This window comes from Pleurodeles waltl, chromosome 6 (genome assembly GCF_031143425.1).
Source record: "Pleurodeles waltl isolate 20211129_DDA chromosome 6, aPleWal1.hap1.20221129, whole genome shotgun sequence".
In the NCBI taxonomy this organism is placed as follows: Eukaryota; Metazoa; Chordata; class Amphibia; order Caudata; family Salamandridae; genus Pleurodeles; species Pleurodeles waltl.
The window spans coordinates 486,178,283-486,193,619 of NC_090445.1; the positions used below are offsets into that span (position 1 = coordinate 486,178,283).

General features: G+C 46.6%; 1 protein-coding gene across 1 annotated transcript in view; it reads left to right on the top strand.

Annotated features, from left to right (window-relative positions):
* Nucleotides 1-13,525: 13,525 nt before the first annotated feature.
* The window catches only part of LOC138301630 (adenosine receptor A3-like), a 43,456-nt gene continuing 41,644 nt past the window's right edge, over nucleotides 13,526-15,337 (top strand). The window contains exon 1 of the mRNA XM_069242144.1: nucleotides 13,526-13,553. Coding sequence (XP_069098245.1) covers nucleotides 13,526-13,553 — 28 coding nt within the window. The remainder of the gene's footprint in view (nucleotides 13,554-15,337) is intronic.

Consider the following 15,337-nt stretch of genomic DNA (forward strand, 5'->3'; position numbering starts at 1 on the left):
TCAAAAGAGTAAGGGCAAGCCCTTATATAAGATTTCACCAAAGAAAGCAGTGGCAGACAAGTAACTGCGTACGAAGAAAGGTATTTAAAAAAAAAACAGTAATGCTGCAAGATGAATGGCAGCCCGTAACAGGCCGGGTAACTGCCTGCCTATGTGCCCGAGGACTAAGGGGCATTCATAAAACAATAGTAAGATAGTATAAGGCCTAGTAAGCGCCCACTTATATGCCCAAGGGTTTAAGGGTAGGTAAAAATCGTGCAGTACATAAGCACTTATGTATATGCAGAGAGCTGCAATCTGTAACCTCCTAAGAGAAGAGTTGTACGGTGGCCACGGGAAGTTCCCTTCACCACTAAGGGTGGACGGGACAGAATGGGAAGTAATACGACAAAGTTAAAGCATGCGCAGCCGCACGCCGCACTTACCGAAACATAGTGTAGCGGCGTGTTTGTCAATTTCGTCCGGTGAAGAGAGTGCTTGTAAATCAAACCGCTTAAGTAGCGGCATGTATACAGAGATAAAAGACGGACCCAGTCATAGAGGAAAACGACTGGTACTGTGATGTAACCTCGCTTGTAGTAGGACAAGGTAGCGGCCATGTTGTCAGTGGAAAAGGACTGGCTCCGCTAGACATGGAGTCATAAGTGGAAAAAGGCGGCGGCCATATTGCAAAGGTGTTCAACTACAAGAAAGGTACTCTGGGCAAAGAGACTGAAGAAATCGTATACAGGAGCGGTGGCAGAAACTAAGGTAGTGGGTCAAACTAGGTAGATAGTAATAGAACGACTAGTACAGTAGTGAACTGCTCTGTAGGATAACAAAGGCCGAAGTTTGCGAAAGGTGGCGGCCATGTTAGGGGTGAAGAGGGTTGGAGTGACCAGGCTGTAGGCCAAAAGTTTGAGGAAAAAGAGATCTCGAGCAACGGAGATCTATTTTGCTACGATGAGTGACAAGACATACGTCTAGGACAGATGAGGAGTCATAATGTAAAGAGTAAATGCCTCAGTGATATTGAACATAGCATGTTTCACCAGGCACGAGGTCAAAACGACATTGTCACTGGTCAGGCTCTAACTTGCACATAGGAAACATCACCTACAGGTTTTAGACTTTAATCTATAATCTTTAACCTGTACTAGCTATGGATCTATTCAAAGACTTATTTGTAAATTTAATTTAAACCCAATCTAATTGTAAATTCAGATTTGCATACAATATGCAGGAAATGTAACTTTAAAAAAGTTATTTTTACCCTGCCAGAAGATGCTGGAGGCCAATTTGCATTCACTCTCCAGAAAGTGCCCAACCTACGCTGAGTGAGGTGTGAAAGATTTGTAAAAACTGCTCCTAGAGCAGAGACAATGGCCTGGGAATGGGAAGGTGTTTTCCCTATTGCAAACTACCATCTTTTGTTTGGTATATCCCAGATGTTTGCCTTGACTGTTTTTGTTGGCTGTAGAACTTTGTATACATAATCCCTGCTAACGGGCACTCATGTTGTACTTCTCAAGACCTTATTTCAAGTTGGATTCAGATGGATTTGCTCTTTTGAATGAAATACCCTTAATATAGTTTGCTACCTTGTTTCGTCTCGATCAAGTGCTTGCTCAAGAATCACAGTATAGGGTTTGAAACATCAATGTACACATAGATGAAGGATGTATTATCAAAATGCACAGATTTCAATCCTAAACTCTAATTAGAGTCTGTGTATTGTGAATTTTAACTGCTCAGCAGTTAACGTTTGCTGTCTTACTGTCCATATGACATGGTGGATGTATTTAAAAGTTGTACATGTAAAAAATTACTGTTAATATTTCTTTAGAGTCAAAATGCCACAAAAGCTAATTTGACGGGAGTAGAGTTGGCTATTCCATAGCTATTTCAGCTATTTATGACAAGTCAAACTCACTGGTGAAGTCAGATTTGTAATAAATATTTTTGAAAAAGTACTTTTAGAAAGTTACCTTATCCCTGCTTAATGCTTCTAGAGGCCTATTTGTATGAGCTCCAACTGTTAAATGGCAGCTGAATAGCCCCCCCTTCGATGAGGTGTGAAGACTGCACTCAGAACAGAACCAAGGGCTTGGGTGTGAGGAGGTGTTCTGTTCCTCTGGCTGAAAGACAATGTGAGCTGTACAGAGAAACTTGACTAACTTCAAAAAGGCCTACTCTGTTATAGGCAAATGTTAGCTGACATATGGGCAGGGCCCTTCTTTATTTACAAAGTCAGAAAGGCACTGATCACAGTGAAAGAGGAGTTGGCCCCAGAACCAGATTAGAATGACCACTGGGGAGAGGAACCTCATTTCTCTGGCAACACCTCTGGGAAGGCATAGGAGCTTTGCATGGAGAAGGAAATGTTTTACTTCACTTGGTTTTAGGTAAAGTGGGGCACTTTTAGATTGTTTGCAGTATGGCAGACAGGAAATGTTGCAAAACTAGATAGGACTACCTCTGGGAACTCTTAAGCTATTGGTTAGGGGGTGGTAAGGTGTTTCCCTCATACGCAATCTAGAGCCAGGTATTAATATGGCATCCCCAGCACCCTTGTCAGAACACACTTTGGACCTGTGGAAGGACAGAAGAGGTTTGGGCCTGCTGTCTGTGACTTGAGAAAGGACTGGACGATAGGAATTGCTTTCCCTTTTGTACCCAGAACAAAACTGTGGAGCCCAAGGGTCATTTGACTGTCCTCTTTTTAAAGGTACAGGGACACAAGCTGGAAAAGGCCTTTTCTGCAACTACCCAGTTTACCAGTTTCAACTGGATCTAGCATAGACCCTCATAATGGCCTCCAATAGATTGAGTTCTGACCCACAAGTGCCATCACAAAGATGTTGGAGACTTGTCTGGTGTCAAAGTGTACTTCTAACTTTTCCTGAAACCTGGAACTTAGAAACATTTTGGCAACAAAAACCTTCAGGGTACTGTGACCAGGTTGCCACCCAATCAGATGAAGGTATGCTGCCACTGACCAAAGGCTCACATTGCTTCTGCTTGAATCTTTCCCACAGCAACAATTTCAATTCAGTAGGACCTCATGAGGTAGGTATCTGGCTTTTTGGAGGCCTCTTCACCTACAGCATTCAGCCTATCCCCTCTGGGAGAATCCCAGCTCCAAAGAAGTGACTAGATCCGAAGATAGAAATCCTCATTGGGTGACGATGCCAAAAGTATCTGGTCGTGAGGGACCTTCTCTAGACATGAAATTCTAATTTCTCCCACACAGAGCTTTCTCGCCAAACGTCAGCAGCTTCACCAAAAACTCATACAGCAGCTCCCTAGCAACATGGAGCCCTCTTTGGTAACAGGTTGCTGCCTTGCTTGTGTGATATTTGCAATCCATTTGAGATTAAGGGCCTGATTATGAGTTTGGCGATCGGAAAACCTGGCTGCCAGACCCGTGGTGAGGAGACTGCCATGGACCTGGTGGTCTCCTCACCTACCCTATTACAAGTTTTTGACTGGGCAGTGGAAAACGTGCAGCAGCATTGGACTCAGCTCCACATGGAGCCAAGTCCAATGCCGTCACACAAGGGTGCCGGCCAGCACCCTCGGAATGCGCATTGTTTGCTGAGCAGATAGTGGCTGGGAGGAGGACCCCTGCACTGCCCACAACAGTGTTGTGGGCAATGCAAGGGCCCACCTGTGGCCCCCAACACTTGTTCTCCACCAGCCTTTTCATGGTGATTAAACAGCAACGAAAAACTGGCGGAGAATATGGTTGTAATGAGCAGGGTGGCGCTGACTTCAGCACTGCCCTGGCTGATCACAATCAAGACCCCCATGAGCCCATCAGAGATCCTGGCAGAGACAGCTGTTAGCTGGTGGTTCGACCACCCAGGTGATACTGGGCAGTCAGACTGCCACAGCCATGGCTGTCCGACTTCCACCTTGAGTCTGGGGGTCTTGAGACCACCAGACATGTTTTCAGGCCCTAAGTCCGAAGGTAAAACCTCTGACCAGTCCTAACCTGGTTTCTGAATCGGACCTGCATTCCATGAAGCCTTAACGTGCGCCTAGGTACCAGTCAAGTACAACCAGATAACCACAGTAGGCAATACATGTTTTTTGGCACTATGTTTAACCTTAAACTTTGAAAGTCCTGGCTTCCCTTGTTGGATTGTTATTGTTTTGGTGCTGTTATATTTATTTGAATTTACCCTGTTTTACAAAATTGGTTTTGGATTTTTCTTGCGTTGTGTTTTGACTCTATTACTGTTTTGTTACTGCACAAACACCTTAAACATTACCTCTAATTTAAGAAGTCTTCTCAATACCATAGCTCCTAGGAGTTTGTGCTCAGGTTAATTTAGTGAATTTAAGGTTGGGGTCTCTGGTTGACAGTCAGGTTACCCCCTGTTCAAGCAAGGACCCTCACTCTAGTTAGGATAAAAGAGAATCACCCTCAGCTAACCCCTGCTTACCCCCTTGGTAGCTTGGCAGAGCAGTAGGCTTAACCTCAGAGTGCTGGGCGTAAAGTATTTGTACCAACACACACAGTAACTTAATGAAAACACTACAAAATGACACAACACCAGTTTAGAAAAATAGGAAATATTTATCTAGACAAAACAAGACCAAAACGACAAAAATCCAACATACACAAGTCAAGTTATGATTTTTAAAAGGTTTAAAATAAAAAGAGTCTTTAGGTAGTTGTAACAACACACTAGCGCTGCTAGCGTGTAAATGTACCTAGTTTGCGTCAAAAATAACCCCGCACGGGCGGTGTGCGTCGAAAATAACCCTGCACGGTTATATGCGTCGAAAACAGCTCGGCACGGCGATGCGCGTCGAAAAAGCCAGCCCCGCGACGGTCCGAAAGTCCCGCGGCGCAGGTTGCGATCTCTCAGCCTTCGTCAGCGATGCTGCGCGTCGTTTCTCCTGCTCCGGGCGTCGATTCTTCGGTCGCGTTTCCTGCGGCGTCGTTTCTCAGCTGCGGAGCCGGCGTCGCGTCGTTTTCTCAGCCGCGATCGGATTCGCGTCGATCTTTTCTCCGCACGGCGCTCGGTGCGTGTATTTTTGTCCTTAGGCTGCCAGCCTCTCCTTTCAGGGTCCCAGGAACTGGAAGGGCACCACAGAGCAGAGTAGGGGTCTCTCCAGAGACTCCAGGTGCTGGCAGGAAGAAGTCTTTGCTATCCCTGAGACTTCAACAACAGGAGGCAAGCTCTACATCAAGCCCTTGGAGATTTCTTCTTCAAGATGGAAGGCACACAAAGTCCAGTCTTTGCCCTCTTACTCAGGCAGAAGCAGCACTGCAGGAAAGCTCCACAAAGCACAGTCACAGGCAGGGCAGCACTTGTTCCTCAGCGATCAGCTCTTCTCCAGGCAGAGGTTCCCCTTGATTCCAGAAGTGTTTCTAAAGTTTGTAAGTTTGGGTGCCCTTCTTATACCCATTTTAGTCTTTGAAGTCACCTTCCTTCAAAGGGGACTCACACCTTCTTGTGAAATCCGGCCTTGCCCAGGCAAGGCCTCAGACACACACCAGGGGGTTGGAGACAGCATTGTCAGAGGCAGGCACAGTCCTTTCAGATGAGAGTGACCACTCCACCCCTCCCTCCTAGCAGAGATGGCTAATCAGGAATGCAGATCCCACCCCAGCTCCCTTTGTGTCACTGTCTGGTGTGAGGTGAAAAACAACCCAACTGTCAAACTGACCCAGACAGGGAATCCACAAACAAGGCAGAGTCACAGAATGGTTTAAGCAAGAAAATGCTCACTTTCTAAAAGTGGCATTTCCAAACTCACAATCTCAAAATCAACTTTACTAAAAGATGTATTTTTAAATTGTGAGTTCAGGGATCCCAAACTCCACATGTCCATCTACTCTCTAGGGGAATCTACACTTTAATCATATTTAAAGGTAGCCCCCATATTATCCTATGAGAGAGAGACAGACCTTGCAACAGTGAAAACGAAATTGGCAGTATTTCACTGTCAGGACATATAAACCACATTACCATATGTCCTACCTTATCCATACACTGCACCCTGCCCTTGGGGCTACCTAGGGCCTACCTTAGGGGTGCCTTATATGTAAGGAAAGGGAAGGTTTAGGCCTGGCAAGTGGGTACACTTGCCAAGTCGAATTTACAGTGTAAAAATACACATACAGACACTGCAGGGGCAGGTCTGAGACATGATTACAGAGCTACTTATGTGGGTGGCACAACCAGTGCTGCAGGCCCACTAGTAGCATTTGATTTACAGGCCCTGGCACCTCTAGTGCACATTACTAGGGACTTACTAGTAATTCAAATATGCCAATCATGGATGAACCACTTACATACAATTTAAACAGGAGAGCATATGCACTTTAGCACTGGTTAGCAGTGGTAAAGTGCTCAGAGTTGAAAAGCCAACAGCAACAGAGGAGAAAAATATAGGAGGCAGGAGGCAAAAAAGTCTGGGGATGACCCTGCATAAGCAAAAGTCCAACACGACCCCCTACCAGCCTAAAGCCAGGGGAGAACAATCAATACCTTGATGTACTTCCCTGATTGGGGCGATAGAACAGGGACCCAGGCCCACAACAGCAGGGGCATGTTCCAGTTCTACGCCTTCCTGACTCCAGTTGGATCCCTCTGTCCATACTCTCAGGGCCCACTAAGCTAACCCATGGGGAACCCTTCTCCACATCTACAGACACCATCTGTGCAACACCTAACTTTACTTTGCTCACAGATGTATTGCAATGGGCAGATAGTACCACCAGGGCCAACACAGTGGTGTTGCCCACTCCACCCCCGGGGTGTGACTCTCGTCCTCCCCCCCCCAGGGGCAACTCTGTCCACCAGGACAGCAAGCCACAGTGGCCCCAGACAACTGTCAGGGATGAGAGCCCGACCTCAGGCCTCTCTAACCACTGTGACTGTGGAGAGTGGGGGGTGGTAGCCCCAGGTGCCTGGCACCCTTTGACCACTCTCTCTTCCACCAGGTCAGGGATGACAACCTGACCCTGGTCCTCCCCTCTGGGGCTCTGTAACCTCCCTGCAGAAGCGGCACCCCCAGAGTCAAAAACTGTCAGGGTGCTTGTAGAAGCAGTCCTGCACAATTCTTCCACCAGTGCAGGGATGTTAACCTGCAACTGATCCTCCAACCTGGGGTCTGTACCTTCAGGTTGGACCAGGGCCAGGGGTGAGGCTTCCCTCCCCCTGCCCTCTCTTCTGGGGTCCTGAACCACCCAACTAGGAGTGGCCCCCCCAGAAGACAACATGGTAGGGGCACTGTTAGCAGTAGCCCCTTCCTCCAGGTCAGGGGGGACACCCTTAACCTGGCCTCCCAATCCAGGGTCTGTACCCACAGACTGGATCACTGCCTGGCAAACCAGGACTTCCTGGGGGGCATACCTACCCCCTACCAGGTCAGAGTTTACCCTCTGAACCTGGTCATCCAACCCAGGGTCACCACCCTGCGGTTGAACCACTGCCTGGCACACCAGGACTTCCTTGGGAGCACACTTACCCCCCATCAGGTCAGAGTTTACCCCCTGAACCTGATCATTCAACCCAGAGTCACCACCCTGCGGTTGAACCATTGCCTGGCACACCAGGACTTCCAGGGGGGCACACTTACCCCCCTCAAGGGACACACTGTCCCGAAGGGCCACACAAGAGTCTGGCTGGCGCAGGTCTCCTGACCTCTGCCCATCTGACAGAGTCTGGATTCCCCCCAACCCAGAAATGGTCTCACCAAGGTCATTCATGGGGGGCTCTGCTCTCAGAGCTGACCCCTGACCCTCCAGGTTCTCCACTGGGGTCCGCAACCCCCTCTCAACCCTCTGTCTGGACTTCTGCACCCCCTCACTAGGAGTGGTACTGCCAGACACCAGAACTGGTGGGACGCTGGCTACAGCGGCCCCCCCAAGTTCTCCTGACACTGTGGGGTCTCCCTCAACAGATGGCCCTATGGTACAGGCTAGGCTCCCCTCCTGGTGTTCCCGCAGGGAACCCTCCAGGACCTGGGACCGGATCTCGGGCACCTTGGGCCTCAACCCATCCCCATTCCCTCTCCTCTGAGACTGGACATGGGGTCCCTCACCCATCCCACTACACTGGGACCTACCTGGGACACTACAATCCTTCCCTACCTCACCTGGTTGGGAACTACCTAGACCACTCCTCTCAGGAGCACCCCCAAATGCCTCTTCAGACTCTCTGGTACTCACCCAGAAGTCTGCCTCCATTGTAAGGTCCCTGGGGTCAGAGAACTCACACTCCACCTGGTGTTGGCATAGCTCTGGAAAATAAGGACTAGACATATGCTCTCCAGCAATTACATCACTCAGCCCCTCACATGAATTAACCAAAGTACCCTTCACCCAACCATCCAGTGACTCTGCTTTGAAAAAGCACCCCACATCACCCTCCTGAGACTGGTGAGACAGTACCTGACTGTCCCTGACACTCAACCCACACTCTTCTGGGATGTTTTCACACTCCATAACCAGGACTTCTACCTGGGGGGAACCCCTCTCCCTGTCACTCTCACCTAGAGTCAGTAGAGTGTCCCTCCCACCAGTAGGAATATGACTCCCCATGCCAGTTCCCCAATCCACCTCAGGGACCCTGTGCATCACTGGAGCTACCTCATACCCCTGAACCTCCTGGCGTGTGTTAACTCCCTCCTTCAAGTAGGGCACCACCTCTCTGGGCATGTGCACTTCTGCAGCATCACTGGATATACAATTGTTGCTGCCACCATTCCAGCTGGACTCAGCCCTCATGACTTCCAGCTCTTTCAATTTAAGCTCGTAAGCATAAATCATTTTTTTAATCTCTAAGTTCCTCCTCCTTTCTTCCAACTCTTCCCACTCCCAATCGAGCTTTTTCAGCTCCCATTGGTACTCCCTCTCTGCCTGTCTGTCCTGTAACTCTTCAGGAGTCAGACCCTTGGGTGACACCCTGCCATCCCTCCTGGGGACCCTCCCCCCAGGCGTAACAGGTTCCTCCACTACACCACTGTGTATCCTCTGCACTTCCCCCCCCATATTCTCCTCCTCTGTGTGCCTTCCAGCCTTCTTGATTGTCACCCAGGCCCTCTGTGCCTGTTGCAGCTCCCCCTCCCTGGTGGAGCTCTCAGTGGGACAGTCAAGATCTTTAAGGAACTGTTTCAATTGAGCAACTGAGTACTCCTTCAGTTTCTCCATTTCAAACACAGCTCCAGCTGTTGCATCTCCAGATTGAGACATGATGGTCACAAGTGCAAAGTTCCAAAAGGCAGAAAAAAATAATTTCCCAATGAAGTAAAAAGAATCAGTCAAGGGATCAGCAAAATCATGGAAGTAGAATAAAAAGAGTCCTTAAGAGAAAAATCAAAAGATCACCAAACAAGTAGTATGTGGTCACGTAGTGGTCTGAGATCAAAACAGTAGTGTACACTTAATTACTGTATGTCAAGCACAAATACAAGTCCAATCCCGACCGCTGGTCACCAATGTTAGAAATGGGGTCTCTGGTTGACAGTCAGGTTACCCCCTGTTCAAGCAAGGACCCTCACTCTAGTTAGGATAAAAGAGAATCACCCTCAGCTAACCCCTGCTTACCCCCTTGGTAGCTTGGCAGAGCAGTAGGCTTAACCTCAGAGTGCTGGGCGTAAAGTATTTGTACCAACACACACAGTAACTTAATGAAAACACTACAAAATGACACAACACCAGTTTAGAAAAATAGGAAATATTTATCTAGACAAAACAAGACCAAAACGACAAAAATCCAACATACACAAGTCAAGTTATGATTTTTAAAAGGTTTAAAATAAAAAGAGTCTTTAGGTAGTTGTAACAACACACTAGCGCTGCTAGAGTGTAAATGTACCTGGTTTGCGTCAAAAATAACCCCGCACGGACGGTGTGCGTCGAAAATAACCCTGCACGGTTATATGCGTCGAAAACAGCTCGGCACGGCGATGCGCGTCGAAAAAGCCAGCCCCGCGACGGTCCGAAAGTCCCGCGGCGCAGGTTGCGATCTCTCAGCCTTCGTCAGCGATGCTGCGCGTCGTTTCTCCTGCTCCGGGCGTCGCTTCTTCGGTCGCGTTTCCTGCGGCGTCGTTTCTCAGCTGCGGAGCCGGCGTCGCGTCGTTTTCTCAGCCGCGATCGGATTTGCGTCGATCTTTTCTCCGCACGGCGCTCGGTGCGTGTATTTTTGTCCTTAGGCTGCCAGCCTCTCCTTTCAGGGTCCCAGGAACTGGAAGGGCACCACAGAGCAGAGTAGGGGTCTCTCCAGAGACTCCAGGTGCTGGCAGGAAGAAGTCTTTGCTATCCCTGAGACTTCAACAACAGGAGGCAAGCTCTACATCAAGCCCTTGGAGATTTCTTCTTCAAGATGGAAGGCACACAAAGTCCAGTCTTTGCCCTCTTACTCAGGCAGAAGCAGCACTGCAGGAAAGCTCCACAAAGCACAGTCACAGGCAGGGCAGCACTTGTTCCTCAGCGATCAGCTCTTCTCCAGGCAGAGGTTCCCCTTGATTCCAGAAGTGTTTCTAAAGTTTGTAAGTTTGGGTGCCCTTCTTATACCCATTTTAGTCTTTGAAGTCACCTTCCTTCAAAGGGGACTCACACCTTCTTGTGAAATCCGGCCTTGCCCAGGCAAGGCCTCAGACACACACCAGGGGGTTGGAGACAGCATTGTCAGAGGCAGGCACAGTCCTTTCAGATGAGAGTGACCACTCCACCCCTCCCTCCTAGCAGAGATGGCTAATCAGGAATGCAGATCCCACCCCAGCTCCCTTTGTGTCACTGTCTGGTGTGAGGTGAAAAACAACCCAACTGTCAAACTGACCCAGACAGGGAATCCACAAACAAGGCAGAGTCACAGAATGGTTTAAGCAAGAAAATGCTCACTTTCTAAAAGTGGCATTTCCAAACTCACAATCTCAAAATCAACTTTACTAAAAGATGTATTTTTAAATTGTGAGTTCAGGGATCCCAAACTCCACATGTCCATCTACTCTCTAGGGGAATCTACACTTTAATCATATTTAAAGGTAGCCCCCATATTATCCTATGAGAGAGAGACAGACCTTGCAACAGTGAAAACGAAATTGGCAGTATTTCACTGTCAGGACATATAAACCACATTACCATATGTCCTACCTTATCCATACACTGCACCCTGCCCTTGGGGCTACCTAGGGCCTACCTTAGGGGTGCCTTATATGTAAGGAAAGGGAAGGTTTAGGCCTGGCAAGTGGGTACACTTGCCAAGTCGAATTTACAGTGTAAAAATACACATACAGACACTGCAGGGGCAGGTCTGAGACATGATTACAGAGCTACTTATGTGGGTGGCACAACCAGTGCTGCAGGCCCACTAGTAGCATTTGATTTACAGGCCCTGGCACCTCTAGTGCACATTACTAGGGACTTACTAGTAATTCAAATATGCCAATCATGGATGAACCACTTACATACAATTTAAACAGGAGAGCATATGCACTTTAGCACTGGTTAGCAGTGGTAAAGTGCTCAGAGTTGAAAAGCCAACAGCAACAGAGGAGAAAAATATAGGAGGCAGGAGGCAAAAAAGTCTGGGGATGACCCTGCATAAGCAAAAGTCCAACATTCACCCTGAAAAGTGTTGTGATTATGACTTGAAGTAAGTGTTCATCAACTCATCTTCATTCCCCTTGCAGGAAGATCAGTTAGGGAGGTCCCATGAAGTTAAATAACTTCCAAAGCACCTCAGCTGTCACAAGCAAATGCTTGGTGACATTTGGAAAGGCCCATCCTTGTCAACATAGACAGGCTGGCATCAAATCCAGTGAGAGGTATACTACCCCAGAACTGGCTTGGATGACCACAGAGGAGTGGGATGCTCATTTCCCTGGCCACACCTCTGGCTGGGTGCACAGGCTCTACACAATAGAAGAAGGGTTTCGCCTGCTTGCATTTTGAAAGTTAGTGGAACTGTTTACAGAAGGAAAAGAGGAACTGCTGGAGAAGTGGGTAGGGTTGCCCCCAGGAACCTCTAACTTATTGGATAGTGAGTGCCCATGAGTCAACCTCACTCACCTGCTGGTGACAGGCATAAATGTAGCATTTCCAGGCACTATCCTTAAAACAATTACTAAAGCTGCAGAAGATGACTAGACCTGATATTTGTGACCCAAAAGGAGTCTTGAAGGACTGGACCTGCTCCCTTTTTACCTAGGTGAAGAAGTAGACTCTGAGGGTCATTCATCTGACCTTGTGTGTGTTTACAGGAATACAATAAGCTGCAAGAGACCTTTTCTGTGAAGTATCCAGTTGACCACTGGCAACTGGACCTGAACTAGACTTTGTTGATGTCCTCTGTCTGGCCCTCTGAGAATGTCTAAGTTCCTCCCCACCCTCAAGGTTTGAGAAGCCTTTGAACTATACGACTCTAGTTTTCTGAGCAGCTGAAGAACGCTTGAAAACATTTAAAAACATTCACTCCAGAGGTTCAGGGGGACCCCCTGGAAAAAGTACCCAAGCCAACAGTTCCACAACATCGAAATGAATTTTAGCTTCAGCCCAGTCAAATCTCTGAGCGGTTCCAAAAAACAACTAAGCCCCACATGCATCAATACATATTGACACAAACAGCTTGGGGAAAACCCTTTCTTACATCAGACCCTTCAAACATTGTTCGCAAGAAATCAGCAAAGCTCCAGGGCCCCACAGGTACCAACTTAGTTCAAGTATCCTACTCTCTGAAATGTTAGCAGCAGCCCACTAAATGCCCTTTCTGCACTGGGAATTAGAAGAAATGTTAAAGCCTTTCTTTCTGAAGTGGGCGTAGCAACTTTTTCAAACTTTTGGACTTCAATTATTTTCTCTAGATCCAATCCACTGGTTTATATGACAAGAGTTCTGTCACGGGCCGGCCTCAAAATTGAACCTAGGTGCCAGCCTACTGCAACCATAAATTATTATTGGTGGTTTGGGATTTTTGGTGATATTTCGATTTAAAAAAGAATTCACATCTCCAGTTTTTCCTATTGGATTGTTTGTCATTTTGTTTATTACATTTTTCAATATTTTCCTAATTCATATTGGGATTTTCATTGCTTGGTGTTTTGACTTTATTGCATGAATATGTCAAACATTGCCCTACTTAAGAATTGCCCTACTTAAGCCTGTCGGCATTTTTCATAGTTACCAGGTGGGTGATTTCATGTTAATATAGTGACTGATCCTTCACCCTGACAAGAAGAGTTGCCACCTCAAAAAATAATCCACCTTCTTACAAAACCCATCTTGAAATATAAATGTTTCTACAAAACAACATTAAATATATAAAACATAAATACAGTAGTTGATAACAGACCAATGTTAGTAAAATGAGGCAAAATTAAAACAGGAGAAATCCAGCAACAAGTACAGAGTTTGTCAGATTTGGTGTGTCAGTTTTGACCGCATGAGAACTTTGTTCTTCAATGCTAACCACAGGTTGCATTGTATATGAATCATTTCCCATAGGCCCTCTTCAGGTGTCAGGATGATCAGGAGTGAAAGGGCTGACCTCATATAACTCACCAGAAAATGTGGCCGGAAAGAATGCAGAAAACACTTTCAGCGGCAGTAGGTTAGTAATCCAAGGAGGTCTCAGAACTGACAGCTTTCCCCACCACTGCACCCTCTTTAATGCTACCATCAACACGTGCATGCGTTTGAAATGAACTATTATGATTCATGCGAATGACAGAAACCTGGCTTCCTTTGAAAAGATTTTCCGGAAACCTATAAAGACTTAAAACGCATTGCCTCCCTTCTGAATCCAGTCTGAGCTCTGCTTGATCTGATCTGCTTATTACCAAAGAATTTGTGACAGAGTGTCTTTCTCCACAGCTTTTACCTCAATGCTCTGGGCCAATTAACTCCTTGACATTATGGTTCTGTCACCTATCCACTAAAAAAAATGTCAGCAGATCACCAATTTTCCACATTTAACACAAATGTCAAACCTTACTCCAGCAATCTTTACATACACAATCTCTCCACCTTTCATCACCAATAATATTGTTTCTTAGCATATGAACCATATAACTGCCCTCTGTCCTATTACAGTTTTCTCATAAAGCTCATCCCTGAACAGATGGTATCCCTTGCATTTAGCCAGGCTGTGCTATATATGGTGAACTCAAAAGCGAAACACCCCCAAACTCCTCTCCGGACTAGCTGCAATGTAGTCTGTCCCACCAGGACAATGATCTGCAATAAACTTCATCCTCAATTATTTTCTCCCTCTAAGTTACAAAACTATTTTCAAAATAAGACTGGCTAACAGAGTGGTAGGGGTTGATGTATTCTACGAGTTGAACCTAACTTCACAGAGCTACCTAAGATAGCATACTGTAAATGTAAATATGTTGTCATCCTATGAGTAATCAACCCTAACATTTCATTAACAGTAGTATTAGCCATTTACATCCAATTATACCATATATTAGATCACTCATTGGCAAATTCCACCCAACACAATTGTGATTGTGGAAGACATTAACCACTAGACTCACGAGACCATGTTGCCTTTGCCATCAGGTAGTGAGCAGCTCAAGACACATAGCTTTGGGGCTAACATTTACTAAAACAGTGATGCCTACAACTTGTATGTCGAACCAAAGATCTGGTCAGACTGCTCATTCTTGTTTTTTCTCTCATGTCTCTTGTTGACAGAGCCCTGCACCAAATTGCGAAAAGCACACACAGGAACCATCTTGATAGCAGTTCCTGCTAATGCTTTAAAAATGACCACCAGCTTGGAAGTATTTTCTAATTTTGGTGGACAGCATCTCTACTAGAGTGATGGAATAATTTACTCCATCACCATGTCGGAGAAAAAGGCCGTCATATAGAAATCGGCCCCTTTGTTCCGTATGCATTCTTCATGATTTAAATGAAAGGATACATGCCCCTTGTACTAGCTGATTTGAACATAGATAAAATTAAAATAAGAAACATGAAACAATGAAAAGTGTTTGTAATGTTTTTCAATGTTGTATTTACAAAATCGTGATATTCTGAAGGGACTATTGCAAAAGTGTGAGGGTTGGAAGACAGAAAAGGAGATGTGGCACTGGGGGCGGGCGGGGTCAAATGCAAATAAGTAAAATAGAAATTCTTTCTTTCCTTATAAAAAAAAAAAGGCGCAGTGAGAAGATACAAAGGGGCATAGTTATGAGCCCCTAGCACCACTGTAGTGTCACTTTACATGACGCTCCAGTGGCGCTAACCTCTGCTCCATATTTACAAGGAGGTGTACTGGCACTTTTTGTAGTGTTGCACCTCCTTGTAAATATAGGGCCCTCAATGCAGTTATCTGCGTCAGAGGGGCATTCAATGGGTGTTGCTGTGGGCGTGCCACAGCAA